This window comes from Panicum virgatum, chromosome 3N (assembly GCF_016808335.1).
Source record: "Panicum virgatum strain AP13 chromosome 3N, P.virgatum_v5, whole genome shotgun sequence".
Classification (NCBI taxonomy): domain Eukaryota; kingdom Viridiplantae; phylum Streptophyta; class Magnoliopsida; order Poales; family Poaceae; genus Panicum; species Panicum virgatum.
The window spans coordinates 58,781,214-58,802,890 of record NC_053147.1 but is presented as its reverse complement, the minus strand read 5'-3'; the positions used below and the strand labels follow the sequence as shown (position 1 = coordinate 58,802,890).

Sequence of the window (21,677 nt, the reverse complement as noted above, 5' to 3'; positions counted from 1 at the left end):
TCGGCCGGATCATGTGCTAGTGCTCGGTGTGAGCACTCCACGTGGAAGAGTGTGACTTGAGAGTCACCACTAGCAAGAGGATCGGCGGCAACCTTGGAGCTTGTCTCAATGGGGATTAGCTTGGTGGCAACCAAGTGAACCTCGGGATAAAAATCACCGTGTCAATTTTGTCTACTCTTCTCGGTGGTTTGCATTCTCCAAATCACAAGCCTTGTATTTATATTCATCTATATCTTGTGCTTGTGTAGCTAGAAGTAGAGATCCTAGTGTAACTAGTTAGCTTGTGTAGCTTAATTAGTTGCTCTTGCTTAGATTGTGTAGCTAAGCAAGTTGAGCTCTTGGATTTGGATTGTGTATCCTTGTCCTTGAGCATCTAGTGAGCTTAGGTTTGGCTTTGTGCTTTTGCTCATTAGAATTGTGTAGGAGCTCCCCCGGTTTGTGAAGTACTAGTGCTTAGGCTTGTATGACTTGGCATTAGAATTGTTAGGAGAGCTCTTACTAGCTTGGCACTCCATTTGCTTTGTGTAGGATCCTTTTGGAGGTGCCTTAGAGTCATAGTTAGAGGGGTGAAGTCTTGGCTAAGCGAATAGTTTCAATTCCGCATAAGTTTCGGTTAGCCGGCACAATTAGTTTTAGAAAGGACTATTCACCCCCCCTCTAGTCCGCCATCTCGACCCTACAGCGGGAGAGGCTTCCCCTACCGCCGTGATTCCCATGCTAGCTTCTGTTAGAAATGACCAACTCAATCTATTCAACAGCCCAAAAGGCAAGATGTACATATGTACAATATGCAGGGAACCCCTCCAACTAGAGGAAAAATATGAGAAAGGTATACACAACAACTATATATATCTAACACCCCCCCTCAAACTCATGGGGATCCACAACACTGAGTTTGGAGAGGAAATAGCTGTGTTCAGCCCTAGTCTGTGCCTTGGTGAAGAAGTCCGCCAACTGAAACTCGGAAGGCACATAATGAAAAGCCACAATCTGATCATGCACCTGCGATCTCATGTAAGAAGCATCAACACCGATGTGCTTGGTGAGCTCATCCTTCACAGGATCCTGAGCAACACTGAGCGCACCAGTACTATCAGAGGAAAGAGGAGTCGGTGCAGAAGACATCACACCAAAATCCTCAAGGAGCCACCGGAGCTAGGTGACCTCAGCTGTCACAGCTGCCATAGCCCGCAGCTCAGCCTCAGCACTTGAACGAGAAACTACAGTCTGCTTCTTGGTTTTCCAGGCAATCAAGGAGGACCCAAGGAAAAAACAATAAGCTGGAAGAGAACGATGATCAGAGTGATCACTAGCCCAGGTCGCATCAGAATATGCCTGAAGCTGAAGAGACTTGGAGCGAGGAAAGAACAAGCGGCGGGAGACAGTACCACGAAGGTAGCGGCGGACACGAAGAAGGTGAGCATAGTAGAGCCGTGTGGGAGCAGAAATGAACTGACTCAGAATATGAACAGCTTGGAAAATGTCAAGACGAGTAATCCCAAGGTAAACACGACTCCCAACAAGGTGATTGTCGGTACCCTGTAGCAGGGATACCCACTCCTACTGCAGCAAGGCAGGACTCGCGTAGTCATCCGTAACTACGCCATAAGGGGCGGAGCAGCCGGGCCCCACGGGTCAGGCTCTTACCTCACCGGGCCAACGGCCTTGGACCCGCTCCCCGCTCTAGGACGGGTCCGGTGACGCCACGTGTCCCTAAGGAGGGGAAGCTCCGCGCCAACAGCCAAGGGCTCAGACCCCCCCGTAGGGGTCCGGGACCTCCCCGCGTCCGTTCGGACCTCCCACGCGCGTAGAACCAACATACCGCCGGGGCGGGGTCCGGGGGCGCCACGTGTCCCGCAGGCGCAGGCGCGGGCGCGAGTCTTCCGCTGGAAGACTCGCCCACCCACCGCATTCAATGCGGGTGGTTGAGGCGTGCTCTGCCTCCGCGGCACGCGGGGCAGCCTTTGTCAAGCCTCACTGTAGACCGCATATTACCGAGGTACACAGTGCAGCCGAATGCGCCGCATCCGCACAGAGCCCGTCTGTCGCATTAAATGGATACGACGGCACGACACCTTTTCATCATACCGCCTACGCCGCAAGCTACATGGCCCATTCGGCTACGCTGCAGGCAACGCTGCAAGCTACACCCTGGCGCCGTTTCGACAAGACAGGGCATGGCTATGCCGAACGGAAGAGTCCCACGGGCAGAGCAAGGAAATCCAAGAATGAGATCTCCGCCGCATGCAATGGCATAATGTCTGAACATTATGTCATTTTATGCTACATCGTTGGGCCCACCTGTCGGGGACTCAACGGCCATATACGCGCCTCCCTTGAGATATAAAAGGGAGGTGCTCGCAGCTCACTACAGACTCTCTGGAGCTTTAGAACACCAAGCCGGACACAACACAAGCTCGGTTCCACTTCGAACTACCCGGCTCTTAACCTCTTGAGAGCGCAAGCAATACAACACACAGTGGACGTAGGGTATTACGCTCCGGCGGCCCGAACCACTCTAAACCTGCTGTGTTCATCGCGTTCTTCCACCGAGATTGGGCTAACCCTAGCTAACCCCCGAGTACTCACCCTCTGAGTTTAGACGAGTGCACTACGCCACCCGGCTGTGGGTTTGCACACCACGACAGTGATGATAGCGACTGGGATCATCAAGGGGAGCACCATTAGTAGGCCCCAGGTGAACACCAAGCTCCATAGGTGTATCAACAGTGCGCTAATCGATGAGAGCATCACGAGAGAGAAGATCCTGAATGTACTTCTCCTGGGAAAGATAGATGCCATCAGACGTAGAAGAGACCTCGAAACCAAGGAAGTAGAGAAGAGGACCTAGGTCAGACATCAAGAATTTGTCACTAAGACGTTGCTTCACAAAATCAATGAACTAAGAATCATCACCAGTAATGATCATATCATCAACATAGAGAAGAAGAAGCGTGCGACCACGAGGGGAAGAATGGACAAAGAGAGCGGAGTTGTGATCGCTGGGCTTAAAGCCAGCATCAGTGACAACAGAGGAGAAGCGCTCAAACCAGGTGCGAGGAGCCTGCTTGAGGCCGTAGAGAGAGCGACGCAGACGGCAAACCATGCCATCAGGAATAGAGTATCCTAGAGGTTGTTGCATGTAAACCTCCTCACGTAGCTCACCATTGAGAAATGCATTCTTGACATCAAGCTGGGAGATGGACCACTGTCGAACGGAAACAACAGCGAGAAGAGTCCGAATAGTGGTCATGTGAGCAACGGGAGCAAACGTCTCATCATAATCACGACCTTGCTCCTGCAAAAAAAACCACGGGCAACAAGACGAGCCTTATAGCGCTCAAGGGAGCCATCGGAGCGAGTCTTGATCTTGTAGACCCAGTTGCAAGTAATAGGAGTCACCTGAGGTGGCAAAGGGATAAGGTCCCATGTACCAGTGTGCTCCAAGGCAGCAATCTCCTCAGACATGGCACGCTGCCAGTCGGGGTGGACAACAGCCTCTCGTACATGGCTGGCTCAACAAGCGCAGCAGTAGTGAAGCCATAGCGATCCGAAGGATGGATAGTACTACGGTCACAAAGAGCAAATCGAGAGGACGACTCGGGAGGAGGTCCAAGAAGCGAGGGAGAGGAAGCTGGTGGAGAAGGAGGAGGAGGTTGTGGGCGACGACTATAAACATGAGTAAAGGCACGAGAAGGTACCTCGTGATGTGGCTCCTCCAATGCAGGTGGAGGAACAACAGGAGGAGCGGAAGGTGGACTAGAGGTAGGGGAGTAGAAGGTGGAGTGGAGGTAGGTGGAGGCGAGGAAGAACGTGAAGTGGAGATAGGTGAGGAAGATAGTGAGTGAGGCAGTGGAAGATGCATGTCAGGAAGAGTCAAGAAAGAGATAGACTCAACATCAGGAGAGGGAGAAACGGAGGGGGAGCGAGGGTAGTAAGGATGAGACTCATCAAAGGTGACATCTCGAGAGATCCTCATCCGACGAGCAACATGATTATAGTAGCGATAACCCTTATGCTCGGTACTATACCCAAGGAAAACACACTCAACTGACTGAGCAGTCAGCTTGGTGTGCTCGCGAGAAGGGAGAAGAACATAGCAGACACACCCAAAACAACGAAGGTGTCTGTATCGAGGAGGTTGACCAAGAAGGTGCTCGTAGGGTGTACACCCCTGAAGAATGGTGGATGGCTGCCTGTTGATAAGAAAAACGTCGCTGGAGACAGCCTCAGCCCAAAATTGAGGTGGAAGCTGCGAGGAGAGTAATAGTAATAGAGCACGAGAAGTCTCAAGAATGTGACGATGCTTACGCTCAGCCACACCATTTTGAGCATGAGCACCTGGACAAGAGAACTAAGCAAGGGTACCTTGATCTGCAAGAAAGCGACGATGCACATCAGATATGTACTCTCCAGGAGAATCAGCACAAATGGGTTAATCAAATTGAGTGAGAATCATAGTTGCAAACTGATGGTAGATAGACAGAAACTAACCACAAGAAGACATAAGATAGATCCAAGTAAACCTCGAATAATCATCAATAAATATGACATAATAGGAGTGACCTCCTTTTGAGACAAAGGGTGCACGCCCCCATAGATCAGAGTGAATGAGATCAAAAGGACGCTGCGACATAGAATCACTAGAGGGATAGGGGAGTTGCAGCTGTTTGCCAAGCTCGCAACCCGTACAATGAAGAGCAGTGTCACAAGGAACAGGACCTAAAGCACCACTACCAACAAGGGTGGAAAGTCGTGAGCCGGGAAGATGACCGAGATGATGATGCCACTGAGCAAAAGTAGGTGTAGTGGAAGCAGCTGAAGCGGAAGCAGGACTGGATGACTGACTGTCTAGAGTGGGCGAAGGAAGACGCAACCAGTCAAGCTCCCATAGGCGCTGAGAGTCATGACGCCTAGGCTCAGTCCCCACCAGAAGCCCCGTACGAAGATCCTGAACACAGCAAGAGTCAGACTCAAGAATGATACGACAACCATGATCAGTGATTTGACCAACAGACATTAATTGCATAGTGAGCTGAGGGACATGAGAAACAGTGGGAACATGAAAGGAAGATGTAGAGAGAACACAACGACCAACAAGAAGAGAGGTGCCATCAGCTGTCTGAACAATAGGAGGTGGATCAACAATAGATAGGGATAACAGCTGACGAGAATCTGGAGTCATATGGAAGGATACGCCAGAATCAAGGAACCACTTGGAGGATATACCTGAGGAAGGTGGTGGAGGTGGTGGAGTACCAGAAGCTTGAGTAGTAGTGCTAGAGGGTGAGGAAGCAACTGCATTGAGGCGGCGGAACAACGTGAGAACCTCCTGCTCCAAGGTAGCGACTGAGCGAGCAGCATTGGACTCCCCACGGCGAGACTTCTTGTCGCACTGCTTCTTCCGACAGACATCCTCGGTGTGGTGATACTTGCCACAGTAGCCACACTGAGGCTCGGTGGACGGTGGTGGTGGTGGTGGCTGTGGAGGAGCGGTGGACTGAAGGGGAGCTCGGACAGCCAAAACAAAGGGCTACTGAGTCCCACTCATGCCCCTCGCCCGAAGACGAGTCTCCTTAGCACGAAGCTCCGGCATCGCCTCATCGAGAGTCAGGCGAGGTCGACGGGTCAGGAGCTGGGACCTGACAACCTCGAACTCAGGACGGAGGCGGGAGAAGAACTCGTGAAGACATAGAGTGTCCCGCTAGCCCCGGTGACGATCACAACACCGACAAGTGCCACCAGGGTAGTACCCCGCACCCAAGATGTCCAGACGATGCCAGACGGCGGACATATGACGATGAAACTCCTTCACGGTAGATTCGTGTTGATGGGGCGACTGGGCTTCCTCCACCACCGCGAGATACAACGCCTCGTTACGAATCTCATAACTGCGGCGAAGGTGAGCCCACATCGACTGAGAGGTGGAGAGACCACAGAGGGACAAAGAGATGTCAACCTCCGTGCTCGCGAGCAGGATAGCCTTGGCACAGGTCTCCTCACGTAGTCAACTCGCCTGAAGATCAAGATCTGACTGGTAAGCCTCCATTTGAGACTCAAAGGCCTCAAGAAGAGGCTTCTTGACCTCTTCATCGGCATCAGGTGCATAGGTGGGTGGGGTGGGAAGAGTTGGGGTGCGCGGACAGGACCGCTCACCCTTAAGATAGCACCACAACTGCTGGCCGCCCATGTGTATCTCCATGTGAAAGGCGAACTCGCCCTAATTTGTGCCATTGAAAATGACAGGGCAGCGAGGAACAGGAATCGCGCCCAGCCTTCCGAGAGACGCCATGGAAGTAGCTGCTCTCTCATTCTTTTTTCTTTTCTTTTCTTTTCTTTTTTACAAATGCTGAGAGCCTCAACAACAGAGGATATAAGAAAACAGAGGAGGGCCGCACGGGAGCAGAGGAGGCGTCCCGCGTCCGGGCAGAGCAGGCGGAGCAGAGCAGCCCGCTGGGGCAAAGGCGGCGCGGACGGCGGTCGCGGGAGGCCACGCTGGCGGCGGTGGGTGGCCGTGAGGGCGCGGACGGCCGCGCTGAGCCGTGACGACGGCGGAGCGAGGGCGCAGGCGGCCGCGCGGGCTGCAACGCCGCTGAGGCGCTGGCCGGAGGGAGGGAGGGAATGGAGATGGCTTCGTCGGCCGGCGGTGGCGGCTCACTGGCGGCTCGCCGGTGACGGCGGGATGGTGAGGAACCATAAATCTAGGCTCTGTTACCATGTTAGAAATGACCAACTCAATCTATTCAACAGCCCAAAGGGCAAGATGTACATGTGTACAATATGCAGAGAACCCCTCCAACTAGAGGAAAAATATGAGAAAGGTATACACAACAGCTATATATATCTAACAGCTTTGTGTACAAATTTGAGGAGGAAGAAAAAGTAAAGGAGAGATGTGAGAAGGTAGAAGAGGAAGCAACCCAGACATGTTTTTCTGCCTCTACCACTGCCAAGACATGTTTTTCCATACAGTGCCCACCATTGAAAACTAGCCCAGCTCAGGAAACAATCACGGCTTAAAACCCAACAAGCTGAAGAAGAAGGAAAAAAAAATGAAGGCCGCCGAATACGCAGGACTCGGGTCGATCGATCAGACCCCACACCAATTTTTTTTTAACTCAAGATCACACACCACTTGTGCACGCGCGTCGCGGGCATATAGCAATTTCGCGTGCTGGCAGAAGCGAGGAAGAAATGGGCCACCGGACGGTCCAGCGGGCCTCGTAAGCCTCGGGGAAAAAAGGCCCAACCAGGGCCCTCGCGACGACAGCAGCCACTCACACCAGCCCAGCCCAGCCCGCGCGTGCACGCGCCCACACAATTCCCCAAACAATCAAAATTCCAAATCTTTCTCAAAAAAAAACAAAATTCCAAATCTAATCACGCGCGCTCTAATTGCCGCGCAAACCAAAACGCCCCCCCCGAATTCCGGCGGCCTCCCGCCTGCTCGCGCGAAACCGAAAGTCCAAAACCGAACCGCCCCCAAGCCCGTGCGCAAGGGAGAAATCCGGGCCGTCCGTTCCGTCCCCGCGCGCCCGCCCGCCGATCCGGCGTCGTCCACGTCAGCGATTCGCGCCCCCTCGCCCTGGCCAATCGCGCGCCTCCGCGGCCTCTACATAACCCGCCGTGCCCCCCCTCCGCCCTCGTCCATCCCCCCCCCCCTCCCCCCAATCTCCAGCCTCAAACCCCCCGGCAGCGCCACCGCCGCGCCTCACCGCTTCCGGCGATCTCGTGGGCCCCTCGGAAGGAAGGAAGGGACGAGAGAAGATGAGTTCCGGCGCCGGCAGGGGCAAGCCCAAGGGCACCAAGGCGGTGTCGCGGTCGTCCAAGGCCGGCCTGCAGTTCCCCGTCGGCCGCGTCGCGCGCTACCTCAAGACGGGCAAGTACGCCGAGCGCGTCGGCGGCGGCGCGCCCGTCTACCTCTCCGCCGTCCTCGAGTACCTCGCCGCGGAGGTACACCTTTCGCTTCCCTCCCCTATCGATTTCCTCCTTACTGTTCCCCCCAATCCGATGGCTCCCTTTCTGAACGAGCCCCCTCCCGTGCCGTTGGCACTCTGCAGGTGCTGGAGCTGGCCGGCAACGCGGCGCGCGACAACAAGAAGAACCGGATCGTGCCGCGCCACATCCAGCTCGCCGCGCGCAACGACGAGGAGCTCAGCAAGCTGCTCGGCGCCGTCACCATCGCCGCCGGAGGGGTGCTGCCCAACATCCACCAGACGCTGCTGCCCAAGAAGGCCGGCGGCAAGGGCAAGGCCGACATCGGCTCCGCCTCCCAGGAGTTCTAGCCGCCGCCGGCGCGGATGGCCTCCCTCCCTCCGCCTGGGCCCGGCTTTAGTCGGAGCCGCCGATGCGGCGGCTTCTTCTTGGTTCACTAGTAGTAGTTCTAGTGTCTCGCCTAGGCTAGGATAGGTTTTGCAATGGATGGCTTATCGTGGGAAGTTTGCTGTATCAATCAATCAATCAATCTTGCTGGAATGGATGAAATGGTCGGTCGCTGCTGCTTGCAATGGTTCTGTGATCTTTCTTTTGTGTAAATTTCACCTCTGAATCGCGGCAGACGAATTCACCTGCTTGCTTATGAGATGAATTTTCATCTGAATGTTTCCTTGTCTAGATGTCTGGATCGTTTGTGCTGAGTTGCTGGATGGAATTAAACCTCCTTTTCAAAATGTATTTGGACATTGGTAAGGAGAGACCTTGTGGTATTCCTGAATGTTCTGACAGTATGAATTCATTTCGATTTCCAGTGGAATTCACCTGCACTTGCTGTGCATCAGCACAGGTGGAGTTTGTGGTGGACCTGTGGGTGTTTTTTCCCATATGAATTATAGTTCCCATGTTCCAGGTATGTTTGGATCGTCTGTAAATTTAGCCCCTCTAGATAATTGGTACATTCCTCAGAATTTGTTTTGCTTGCTGCTACCCTGCATGTCAGATAATCAGTGCATTATTCTGAATGTTCTGCTCTGGTGGGCAAAATTGACCTGCTTAAATGCTTAATCGGTGCATTAAATCCGAATCTCTTGTACTAATCTGAATTTGGACTTGCTACCTGTTATCGGGCCGGGCTGTGCCGCCCGGCGGGCGGGAGTGGCGGCCCACGCCTGGCACGCCCCACCGGGCCGGGCCAGCATGGGCATGGTGGCTACCGGGCCGTGTCGGGTTTGGGCCGGGCCAAAAAAGTGGGCTTTCGGGCGGGTTTTCGTGTTCCGGGCTGCATAGACATCTATGCTTGCGCATCACTTATGCATAGATTGGCCATAATTACATATTCCCAGCATACGGTACAACGGTCAGATAACCATGTTAGGACTTAGGATACGCAGCAATTTCCTTTTACCATCTACTTTCTGATTCTGCATTTGGAATGGAGGCATAGCAATACTAACCACTAAATTCATTCTGCCACTAGAAAACCTGCCACCAACGCTGTCGCCAATTGAGATCATTCTGGAAGAAGTCCCAAGATGGTGGTTCCCCACCCACAAGAAATCCTCACATTCCTTAATAAGACTCGGTAACATGACGGCCATGCACAGGCCTTAGTTTCTGTTCGTTGTGTAGTGCCAACTGACATACCATTTGCCGATTTACCAGTTGAAGAGAGAAGTGACATTATCACTATCCGCTAGTGCTGTTTTTGCTCTGGATTCTAAATAAATAAAGTAGCTGAGATGTCAGTTGGTGGCACTCATTTACCATTGCAAGATCTCTTCAATTCTGATATCAGTTAAGGTTGTCTGCACTCGTCATACTCTAAATCCATTCTTTAAAAAGTATATTCTGTCTTGGTCATCAATATTCTCTTCTCTACATTTAGTTTCTCCGCACTCGTTCATACTCTATAGACATCCTCTATACTAACTACCCATGAATGGCCCCCGCGTCAGCCTCCTTTCTTTTTTTTATATTCCCAGCGCGCCCTCCCTCTCTCCCTTGTCTCTCTCTCTCTCCCTTCCCGACCTTGTCTGCTCCGCCCGCCTCCCTTCTCCTCCGCCTGCCTCCTACCTCGCCATTGGCCATGTCCCTCGGCGGCTTCTCCTCGAGTGCCGGCCGCCGAGTCGCGAGCGCGGAGGGATCCGGCCAGGCGGGCTTTGACCGGCGCGCGAGCTCCGCCTCTCCGCCTCTCTCTCCCTCGCCGGCCATCCGTGTGCCTCCTCCCTCGCCGGCCATCCGCGCGCCTCCTCCCTAGCCGTCGGGGGCTCCTGGTTCCCTCCCTCCTCCCTAGCCGTGCGGGGCCATCGCGCAGACGGATCCGGCCTCCCTCCCCCCTCCCTCGTCGGTGCTGGGTCCGCGCGGGTCCGGCGGCCTCGAGGGCGCCTGGACGCGGCCCCGGAGCTCCGTCCCGGCCGGACCCACGCGGGGCCAAGGCGGTGGCGGCCGGAGGCCCGCGCCGCACCGGAGCCCTGCGAGGTGGCCACCGGCGAGCACCCGCGAGCGCGCATGCGGTGGCGCCGGCCGAGCTCGTTCCTCCTCCCCATTCCGCGCCGCGCCCGTCCCTCTCCCTCGAGCTCCTCAGCCGCGTGTGGAGACCGTGCTGCCGGGCCCCATCGAGCTCCGCGCGCGGCCGAGCTCCGCCGTGGGGCCATGTCACGGCTCGAGCTCCTGTCGGCACTCCTCACTCTGGTCCATGGCGGCGGCGGCCATGGCGTATGCCTGCGCGGGTCCATGGCACGGCGGCAGCCTCCCCGTGCCGGTGCTCCCTCCAGATCCGGTTCTCTGGGTGCGACGGCGGGCCTACTCGCTCACCTCCTACCAACGTGGGCGGCGCGCGGCGGGATGGCTGCTCCAGCGAGTTCCGCGGGCCAGGGGCTACCCCGGCGGTGGAGGAGACGCGGAGCAGAGGCGCCCCCTCGCCGCGGAGCTCGCCGGCCGAGCGGAGCCGCCTTCCCTCCCTCGAGTGGAGGTGCCCTCTCGCCGCGGAGCTCGCCTGCCGAACGGGGCCACGGAGCTCGCCGGACGAGCGGAGCCGCGCGTGCGGCAGGGCCAGCGGAGGTGCCCCCTCGCCGCGCCTCCCTGCCGCGCCCCGGCCGCCCTCTGCTCCTCCGGCGGCTTGGGCAGGTGGGCGTCCCGGCGGCCTTTGATTCGATGGCAGTGGCTGAGCTCCGGCGGCGGCGTCCACCATGGTTGGTGCGGCTCCGTGTTGCCTCGGGCGCGGGTTGGAGGGCGGGGGATGGTTGGCCGGCGGGGGCCCCCACGCCACATTGCGCGATAGCGCTCGTCCGCTTTCTCCCCTGAATTCCCAGTATCTGGGCACGAACGCTACTATCAAGTAGCACTTACCGTCCCCCGCTGCGGGGAAAAAACGGTAAAGTCGTACTGGAGGACTGGGTACCGGGTGGCTCCCAGTACCCGGTGCGGATAGCCTAAGCTCCTTCCTGGCTTCCAGTGATTAACTGGACTTATGAACAGAATATAGAAATTTTTCCAGGCAGAAGTTTTTATTTTAAGAAAATGTACTAGCAGGAAAGTTGCCTGTTGTATTAGAAAGAGCTGAAGGTCAAATACTCTTGCATCCCGCTATTCCCAAAATTCCCAACAAGTGAGTTCATGATGAGGAATCTAAATCCTTGCCTCTAGGGTTTGTTTTTTTCCTTTTTCTTTTTTGGAGGTATTGGCTAGGTTCGTCAGTAACAGATGAATTGTCTCCGGTGTGTTATAATAATTAGCACTTTCAGGTTTAATCTAAGGCTTGTTTTTTTTTTGAAATAATTACAATATTAGGATTGCAAACATTGATCACTCGTGATTTTGCCACTCCCAGTAAATGACACCGTGGGACCATCTGTGCCTATGAAATGTGGGTCTAATGGCAAAAGTGCAAAGGCCAATGTTTGCGGTCCCATTTGACTGACGCTTATCGTTTTCACCCTTCATCTAATCCTTGCTGCTGGCTTGAATTTCCTCAGCCTTCATTTTAAGATCCCCCAAGTCCCAATTCCTTCATGATTTCTGTCTTCTCATCATCAAATGCCTTCGCAGCTGCTTCTCCCTTCATTTTAAGGTCTCCCAATTCCCTCACGATTTCTGTCTTCTCATCATCAAATGCCTTCGCAGCTGCCTCTCCCGCCTCCGCCAACGCGCACAATTCCATCACGAGCCTCTCGACCTCTGACCTCAGATCATCATTCTCAACCTTCACCTTATCACGATCGACCTCCAGTTCCTGATTCTTCATCACAGCTGCATCGAGCTCCGACTCCAAAGCTGCTGCCCTCGCATCGATCTCTGTCTTCTGAGCCCCTAGGATCTTGAGCTCCTCCACCTTCTCCTTGATCTGCTTCTTCGCCTCCTGCTGGTACGCATCCGCAGCGCTCATCAGCACCACCACCGCTTTCCTCGTGTCCTCAAGCTCCTCCTCCTTGGCCCTCGTCTGCTTCTTCGCCGCGTCTTGGTACGTGTGGGCGGTGTCCATGAGAAGCAGGCTCGCCTTCCTCGCGCCCTCTAGCTCCGCCGCTCGTGCCCTCACCTGCTTCCTCGCGACCTGCTCGTACCTGTCGGCAGGGTTTTAAAATCCGACCGGTGACCGGTAACCGCCGGCCTCCGGTTCCGGTATACTGGTCCGGTTTGGCCGGCGGTCGGAACCGGACAAATTCAAACTTCCCAGTTCAACCAGTTCGTACCGGTATACCGGCCGGTTTGACTGGTAACCGGTCAAATTCAATTTTTTTTCTTTTTTGGTTTAAATTCAAATGCCCGCAAAGTATACTAAATAAATGTTTGTATAACATATTTTTGTCTAAATGAACCCTCCAACCCTCTTTTGTACTACTTTTACATTGTATTTGTATACTTTTGTATGCACGTTTTTTTTGTTTAACTTCAAATCCCCGCAAACTATACTAAATGAACGAATTTTTGAGAAAAATTGGCACCATTAGATTAGTCGCATCTTGAAGTATTTTTAGGAATTTTTTGAGAATTTTTTATTTTTTTGAATTCAAATTTAAATTTTGAATTTGGACCGGTTTCATATCGGACAAAACCAGAACCGGACCGGTTACCGATTGATTTGGTGAACCCTGCCTGTCGGCGGCGTTCATGAACAGCTGACCAGCCTTCCTCGTCTCCTCCCTTTGCTTCGCCAGGTCGCTGGAGAGTCCGGTGTTCTGGCGCTCCAGCTCCCGCACCTTGTGGCCCAGCGTGGCGACCTGGGTTGAGGATGCCTGAGCGGCCCTCGTCGTCTCCGCCAGCCGCCTCTCCAGATCACGCTTCTCGTTGGACAGTCTGGTCTTCTCTTTCTCTAACCGCTGCGCCCTCCAGTACTGATCAACGTACTCTGCAGTGCATGTGTTAGATAGAAGAGTCATTAGTGGAGATTGGATTGGATTGATCTGAAAGCAAAAAAAAAAAAATAATCTTGGCGCACCTGACCAATATGTACGTCATGTTGTGGAGAATTGGAGGAGAGGCTGATGATGGATGACATGCGGCTTCTGTGTTCTTATGGACTGGTCGGAGGTGGAAGATGCCTCGCTGCTGTCTGAATGTGAATACATACGAGCACTACCGGAAAACGCAAAAATGCCAAGTGTCTTCGGCTTTGCCGAGTGCCAAAGGGCACTCGGCAAAGATGCGGCACACGACATGCCAAAACATTACCGAGTGCTGGCCGTCGGCAAAGAAAGGCATTCGGCATATCTCGCCTTTGCCGAGTGCCAGCGGGCGAGCACTCGGCAAAGACGGCTCACGTGCCCAGCACGCGCGCTCGCCGTGCGACGGCCGTTAGGGTGGCTGACAGCCGTTATCTTTTGCCGAGTGCTGCAAGGCCGGCACTCGGCAAATACGAAACTTTGCCAAGTGCCTGTAGGCGGCACTCGGCTAAGCCCGTTTCGCCGAGTGCCAGCCACCTGACACTCGGCAAATAATTTCTATTTTTACTTTTTTTTCCATTCAAACTTTTTTATTATCAACTCAAATTTGAAAAGTTAATCCCTGGTAGCATATGATACTATTATTAATTATTTTACTATATTCTGATATTTATTTCTATTTGTGGTAATATTCTTTGAAATTATGTATAAATTATAAGTGGATCGAAATTTCAAAATCTTTGAAAGGAAAAGTTATATTCATGTATCTGGATGAAAACTGATGCCATATCAACAAAAGAACTAAATAGTTGAAGCATGTTTATCACGAAACTTGACCGCAATACTGCGCACGGACGTTCGGGAAAAACTAAAGATAGCAAACAAAGTCTGAAAATCATGGGACTTGTTGAGAAATGTAGAATAGTGGGATAGATTTGTACTCAAAATGAAAGTCGCATATGAATTTAAATTTGAAATTTTTTGTTTAGGCAAATAATAAAAAAATTATGCATCCCATGAAATTTGGGTAATTTTTTTGAATTTTTTATATTCTTTTGCCACTCATTGGAAATAATTGTATTTAGTTTGAACTTTAACTTTAGAAGCATGAAATAATAGGTTTTTCTTCATGAAATTATGATCCATAAATTATTGACTTATATTGGCAAACTTTTTAATTGATATTCATTAAAATTTTGTAAAACACTTGATCAAAACAATCTTGTTGATATAAATTAAATTTAACTATGCAATACATGAAATAATAGTTTTTTTTGCATGAAATAATAAAAAAATGAAAAGTCAACTGTTCTAATCTAAAATACAAATAATAATGCATGAAATAATGGATTTTTGTTGAATGTGTACATTAATATCATTTTTTGAAGCGAGTTCTTTGAATTTGCAGGAAAATTTCTTTGCCGAGTGCTGTACGGGCAAGCACTCGGCAAACATTGTTTTTGGGTTTTTATAAGCTTTGCGAGTGGCGGATCGCAGGCACTCGGCAAAGGTTTTTTTTCCTTTTTTTTAATACCTTTGCCGAGTGCTGGATCTTAAGCACTCGGCAAAAGTTGTATTCATTTTTTTTAATTTCTTTGCCGAGTGCCGGATCGGGGCACTCGGCAAAGAAGGGGTCCTAGCACTCAAGCGCCCGTGCCCACCACTTTCTCTCTCACGTCTCACACTCCTCCACACCCGGCCGCGCCGCCGCATCGACACATGACCGCCGCCGACCGCGCCCGCCGCCGCCAGCGCCCGCCGCCTCCTGCCGTCCTCGCCTCCCGCCGCCGCCGCCCTACGCACCCGCGGCCACGCCTCCCGCCGCCGCCATCCCACGCGCCTGGGCCATCGCCGTGCCGCTCGCCGCCCCGTGCCCCACGCGCCCCATTACCGCCCCGCCCCCCACGCCCACGGTATGGTAATTAATTAGTGTATTTTATTAATTTATTTAGTTTAATTAGTGTATTTGTGTATTTAGTTTAATTAGTTTATTAGTTTAATTAGTTTATTTAGAATATTATTTATATGTTTAGTTAGTTTTTAATTCTGATTGAATTTATTTAAATTGTTATTTATATTATTAGTTAGATGTTATCTACAATTCAATTAAAAATTAGGTAGTTTATTTAGATATTCAGTTAGTTGAATTTACATATTTATAATTCTGATTTAAATATTTATTTAGTTTTAAAGTCTGATTTAGTATATTTTCACCATTTTTTAGTTTATTTAGTAAATCATGTTCGTAGATCGCGTAAACCAGTTAGGCGTCTCCCGTTCGGAAGAGATACGACTGGAGATATGCAGTTTTTTGCATATCTTTAATCGTATCTTTTTCGAATTGTCCACGCTTCTTTGGACAGCCCGAGGATGTGTAGATGGGGTCAGTTTCTATGGTCCACTCCGATCCGAGGCAGAGTTTCGGCATCACCTCCCTGTTGTTCTTGGGATACACAATCTCCCTTTCGGGACGTGTATATGGAGAACAGCGGGGAGGTGCTACCGAAATTTTGTCTCGGATAGGAGTGGATCAAGGAAGTAGACCGCATCTACGCATGGTCGGGTGGGATTAGGACCTATCTTTACCTACTAGACTCTAAGCCGAAATTTAATAGTAGTCGCTGATATCTTGGAAGATGGATGCCCGTGGGTGGATGTACACCGACCGGGTAACTCGAGCTAGCATGACCAATGAATGGATTGAGAAGACTAACGAGTTCTTGGAAGGGGCATGGGCGCAAGCTGAAGGGTCGAGTTTTATGTGGTGTCCTTGCAAGAGTTGTGAAAACCAAAAATGAAAGACAAAGAAGGTCATGGGCGAACATCTTGTCAATTATGGATTTACACCAGACTATACCCGGTGGATCTTTCACGGTGAAGCCCATCATATGAGGGACGAGGTCGTGAGGCATCGCATCGATGAATGTGATGCTGCTGGTGGGATTGGAGACATGTTAGACGACTATGAGTAGGCACATTTCGGTGAAGGACCGCAGGAGGAGGAGCCAGAGGCAAGCACTAAGGCGTTTTACGAGATGTTGGAGGTGGCACAGAAACTTCTTCATGGCCAAACAAAGGTTTCTTAGCTAGGACGGCATTGGACGCCTTATGGCCTTGAAGTCCTAGTTTGGCCTGAGTCGAGACGCCTTTGATAGTATGTTGACTATTTTTGGGAGCATGCTTCCGGAAGATCACATTCTGCCCAAGACAATGTATCAGGCGACGAAAATTCTTAGTGCACTGAAGATGCCATATGAGCAGATACACTCTTGTCCTAATGGGTGCATCTTATTTAGGAAAGAGCACGAGGCTGAAACTTACTGTCCAAAATGTAAAGCCTCAAGGTTCTTATAGGTGGATGCTGGTGACGGTCAGCCTAAGAGGCAGCTCACGATTCTTGTGAAAATCGTACGTTACCTTCCGTTCATTCAGAGGATCCAAAGACTCTATATGACCGAGGAAACTGCAAAACAGATGATATGGCACAAAAAAGGTGTTTGATACAACCCTGATAAGATGGTGCATCCCTCCGACGGTGAGTCATGGACTCATTTTGATGAGATTCATCGTGAGAAAGCTGAAGAAGCTCGTAATGTACGTGTTGCGCTGGCAACCGATGGGTTCAATCCTTATGGTATGATGGCCGCATCGTACTCATGTTGCCCATGTTCGTTATCCCATTGAATCTCCCCCCCGGTGTTCTCTTTCAACGACATACCATATTTGTGTCGTTAATTATTCCTGAGCACCCAGGGAATAAAATAAGTGTTTACATGGAGCCTCTATTCGATGAGTTGATCAAAGCATGGGAAGAGGGGGTGTGGATGTATGACCGAGCGACAAAGACAAACTTCAGAATGTATGTGTGGTACCACTACTCCCTGTATGACCTCCCGGCGTATGGCATTTTCTGCAGATGGTGTACTCATGGAAAGTTCCCATGGCCAACATGCAAGGCAACTCTGCAATTCATTTGGTTGAGAAAGGGGGGGCAAGTATTCGTCGTTTGACAAACATCAACAATTCCTTCCTGCTGACCATCCATTTAGAAGAGACATTAAGAACTTCACGAAAGGTGTCGTAGTTACAGAACCTGCACCGCAGATGCTGACGGGTGCCGTGCTTCATGGTCAGATAGATGCGCTCCAGGTCAGTGATGCCGGTGGTTTTGTGGGATATGGCGAGGAACATTCCTGGACTCTGATATCTGGCTTGTGGAGGCTTCCCTATATTAATGATCTTCTCCTTCCACACAACATTGATGTCATGCACACTGAAAAGAATTGAGGCGAGGCTCTTTTTGGAACTGTCATGGACATCCCTGATAAGACGAAGGACAATGTCAAGTCTCGAGTGGATCTGACAACATTGTGCGATAGACCAAGATACGAAATGAAGACTCCGAGACCAGGGAGACAATGGAGGAAGACTCCGACGGATTTCGTCCTTACGAGGCCACAAAAAAAAGAAGCATTAGAGTGGATTCAAAAGTTACAATTCCCAGATGGGTATGCAGCGAATCTGAGGAGGGGAGTCAATTTGACTACGATGCGAATCAATGGGCTGAAGAGCCATGACTACCACATATGGATTGAGCGGCTTCCTCCGGTGATGGTTTGAGGCTATCTCCCTGATAATGTATGGCGAGTGTTGGCAGAGTTGAGCAATTTCTTCCACCAGCTGTGTGCTAAGGAGTTGACTCGGGCCGTCATTTCGGACATGGAAAAAATGGCACTTGTGTTGCTATGTAAGTTGGAGAAGATCTTTCCACCCGCCTCTTCAATTCGATGCAACATTTGCTTCTACACCTTCCGTACGAGGCACGGATGGGGGGGGGGGCCTGTGCAGTACCGTTGGTGCTATCCAATTGAGAGATGTCAAAAGGTCATTCGAACGAAATGCAAAAATAAATGTAAAATTGAAGCTTCTATTGCCGAGTCATATATTCTAGAGGAGGTGCCAAACTTCACTACCAAATACTATCGTGACAATCTTCCCAGCGTGCATAATCCACCCCCTCGTTACAATGCTGGCGATAATAAATCGGGTCTCAACATCTTCCGAGGACAACTTAGAAGTGCAAGTGATGCGAGGTACAAGTCCTTGAACCATGGAGAGTGGCGCCGTATCATGCTATACGTGTTGACCAACCTTTCCGAGGTGGAGCCGTATATTGCGTAAGTTCTCAACATTGTGCCCACTTCACGAGTTTTCGTTTCACAAGTTTCCACTACTTAGCATCTAACCCCCTTTGTCATTTTTGATACAGGGAATTTCGACAGCTATTTTGGCGTCGCTCAAGGGCTCCAACCCTGACAGAAATGGAGTCTTCTTAAAAATGGCACGAGAAATTCACAACTTGATTTCATTTATTGGTTTCAACAGAAGGTAGTCTTCAATTCATAATTGTATTCCATTTCGTTATCCTCGAACTATATGACAAACTATCCTGTATACGCTTGTAGGGCCAAACTGATTCGTCTATGAGTGCTGAGTTGAGACAGGTTGCCGATGGTTTTAGCTACATGGTCAAGTCGTTTAATGTTTATGACGTGAACGGCTATCGCTTTCACATAATGAGATACGAGCAGAGTCGACCCAATCGAAGAACCACCAATACCGGCGTTTTTATGCCAGGTCAAGATGGAGTTGAGTATTACGAAAGAGTTGAAGAAATATACGAACTCAAGTTTCATGGTTCTGTACCGCTCACTCCAGTCATATTCAAATGCCATTGGTTCGATCCAACATTAACAAGGCAAACTCCTAGTGTTGGCCTAGTCGAAATTCGACAGGATTCAACATTACAAGGCGATGATGTGTACATTGTGGCTCAACAAGCCACACAAGTTTATTATCTCTCATACCCGTGCCAAACCGACCACCGTCTTCGGGGTTGGGATGTTGTGTATAAAGTATCGCCCCACGGCAAACTTCCTCTCCCAAACAACGAAGATTACAACAATGATAGAGAGTTTTTTCAAGAAGAGGGGCTACAAGGGAGTTTTGAGATAGACTTATCCGACGAGATCGGAATGGAAGTCGACAATGAAAGGGAAGCGGACGAGGAAGGTGGAGATGAGGTTCAAAATATTCAGGACTTACAATTACTAGAGCGACTATGTTTAGGCAGAGACAGTGAAGACGACATTCCTCATTCGGATTCTGCTGGTGATGTTGACATAGCTGATAGTGATGATGAGGATTACGACCCAGCTGATCTCGATTATGATGACTACTTTTAAAACATATATGACTCGCAATATTTAATGTATATTATGTTAATTTGTAGTTATATTTTCTTTATTTTCATTTATTTGCAAGTATTGTTTATCTTGACTAATTCGTTCGCTCCTTTTGATTTCAGGTAACCAAACAAAGATGCCAGGCGGTGGCAAGATGACTTGGCTGAGCTCCTTGTACATGGGCAGTGGTGGAGGAGGCGGTAGTGGGTCTGACGCGCCCGAGGAGTATGGGAGCCGTAGTGTTCGCAAGGGTGGTGGAGGAGGGGGAGGGAAAGGGAAAGGGAGAGGGAGGCGTGGAGGAGGAGGAGGTAGTGGGAGTGGTGGAGGAGGTAAGGTGAGGAGGAAGAGGGAGAGGACCCCTTCTCTTGTAGAGGAGGAGGAGGGGCAGAGGAGCGAGGAGGAGGAATCGAGGGTGGAGGAGGAGGAGGAGCAGAGGAGCGAGGAGGACGAGGAGGATGCCGAGGAGGGGGTGGCAGGAAGTGAGCGGGAGGTGTGGTTGCGTGGACCGTCGCAACTCCCGCGACGTCCGATCCCTCCAGCGAGAGGCCCGATGATTCGGCCACTAGAGTCTAAGTAAGTACTTCTTTATTATGCATTATATATATTTAAAATCTCAATACTAATCAAAATTTTACCTTAAACACTCTTGCAGGGGGTGGTTTTTTGTGCAGCCTGGTGAGCACAAAAGGAAGCCCAATGGTATCTTGGGTCTTCTGTGCAGGTAGCACTTCCCCGGGCTCGTGATGCATGCTGGGGTCCTGGAGCCGGCATACACGTGGGACCACTACATGGCCAGCCCGAACGCTACAGATCGTGAAGGAAGGAACTTCACCACCAAAGTGAGGCGGGTGGTCGGGGAGTTGTGGGTAAGTTATTCTCGAACTAAAATGGTCGAAATACCGCATTCTGTTTTAATTTTTGGAATGATGATTGCAATTATCTTGTGGGGTATATATGCAGGATTTCTACAGGTGCGAGGAAGTCTATGAGGCCCGGGCGAACGAGCTGACTCACCAGGCTTGCTACAAGCTGGTGAAGGACATGCACTACGTGTCGCGTGTCCAGGCCGTCGTTGTGTACTGCACTGAGTTCGAGAAGAGGAGTGTCAAGAAACCAGTCGCAAGGGACATCTTTCTCACGCGAGACCAGTACTTAAGGGTAAATAAATGTCATCTCCACTCATTTATCTTGTATTTGATATTACAATATGTCATGCAATTCATTACGTTTAGGTGCCTCCGAACTAGTGCGCAAACAAGGCCGAGTGCTGGTCCATGATGGTGGACAAGTGGATCAGCGAGGACTGGGCCCGCCAGCACGCCTTATGCCGGGAGCGCCGCTTGATGATGCCGGGTCCGGCACATCATCAGGGGAGCCGTAGCCTCGCCGAGTACAAGGAAACTTGGGTAAGTTCACTATTTTCTTTATTATTTCTAAAGCTATATTTTGAATTCGTACTAATGATCTTGTTGATTTCTTGGCAGTCAGAGTCTCACTCAGGCCAGTCTTGCAACGACTTCACGGCGTACGCCATGTCTCACATGGGCAGGGCGACGTCGGACGTGGCCTACAACCCGACGGCTCCACCAGAGGCATACACAAACCCTAGCATCCCGGCACGCCTCACTGCGTACACAGAGGTGGGAAGGGCGCTCCACGGGGAGACTTGGGATCCAGCGACCGTGCCACTCTCCGGAGAAGCCATCATGAGGGCGGGAGGCGGGAAAAAGCACGGGCGGTACTGGATCGCCAACAGCTTGGTCGACACGGCGAGTACGCCCAGCCTCACGCAGCTTAGGGCAAGTACCATCGACTCGACACCGCCCATACGCCCACGGCCTGAGACTTCTATGGCCAGCGTGCACCAGAGACAGGTTTGTTCAGATTTAGTTGTCTTTCTATGATTTTTACGCAACTTTGCTTCGTATTGTAACATGGATGTTAAAACCTTGTAGACCGAGATGGAGGAAAAGTGGGCTGAGGAGAGGAGGTGCCGATTGGAGATGGAGCGGAAGCTGGAGGAGGAGCGAAAGCTGAGGGAGGAGCAGTCGGCGATGATGCAGAGCATGGTCACCTGGATGCAAGGACTTGGCGCATCGTTGTACTATGCGACGCCGCC

At 51.1% G+C, this 21,677-nt stretch overlaps 1 protein-coding gene and 1 pseudogene across 2 annotated transcripts; one reads left to right on the top strand and one right to left on the bottom strand.

Moving 5' to 3' along the window:
* Positions 1 to 7,660: 7,660 nt before the first annotated feature.
* LOC120666362 (probable histone H2AXb) lies at positions 7,661 to 8,599 on the top strand. 2 transcript variants are annotated; one of them, XM_039946188.1, is made up of 3 exons: positions 7,663 to 7,953; positions 8,061 to 8,294; positions 8,327 to 8,599. In XM_039946188.1, exons 1-2 carry the CDS (start codon positions 7,768 to 7,770, stop codon positions 8,283 to 8,285), a joined length of 411 nt encoding a protein of 136 aa, XP_039802122.1. In that variant the 5' UTR covers positions 7,663 to 7,767; the 3' UTR covers positions 8,286 to 8,294; positions 8,327 to 8,599. The 2 variants fall into 2 exon arrangements, with proteins under 2 accessions (XP_039802123.1, XP_039802122.1); XM_039946189.1 differs by having other exon boundaries at positions 7,661 to 7,953; positions 8,061 to 8,599.
* Positions 8,600 to 11,739: 3,140 nt separating this feature from the next.
* On the bottom strand, positions 11,740 to 13,310 carry LOC120667941 (annotated as a pseudogene).
* Between the last annotated feature and the right edge of the window lie 8,367 nt (positions 13,311 to 21,677).

Excerpts from the sequence above, each read along its gene's own strand:
- LOC120666362 (XM_039946189.1), top strand. The coding sequence starts at position 7,768 with ATGAGTTCCGGCGCCGGCAGGGGCAAGCCCAAGGGCACCAAGGCGGTG. Across the intron at positions 7,954-8,060 it reads TCGAGTACCTCGCCGCGGAG|GTGCTGGAGCTGGCCGGCAA; the intron begins GTACACCTTTCG and ends GGCACTCTGCAG.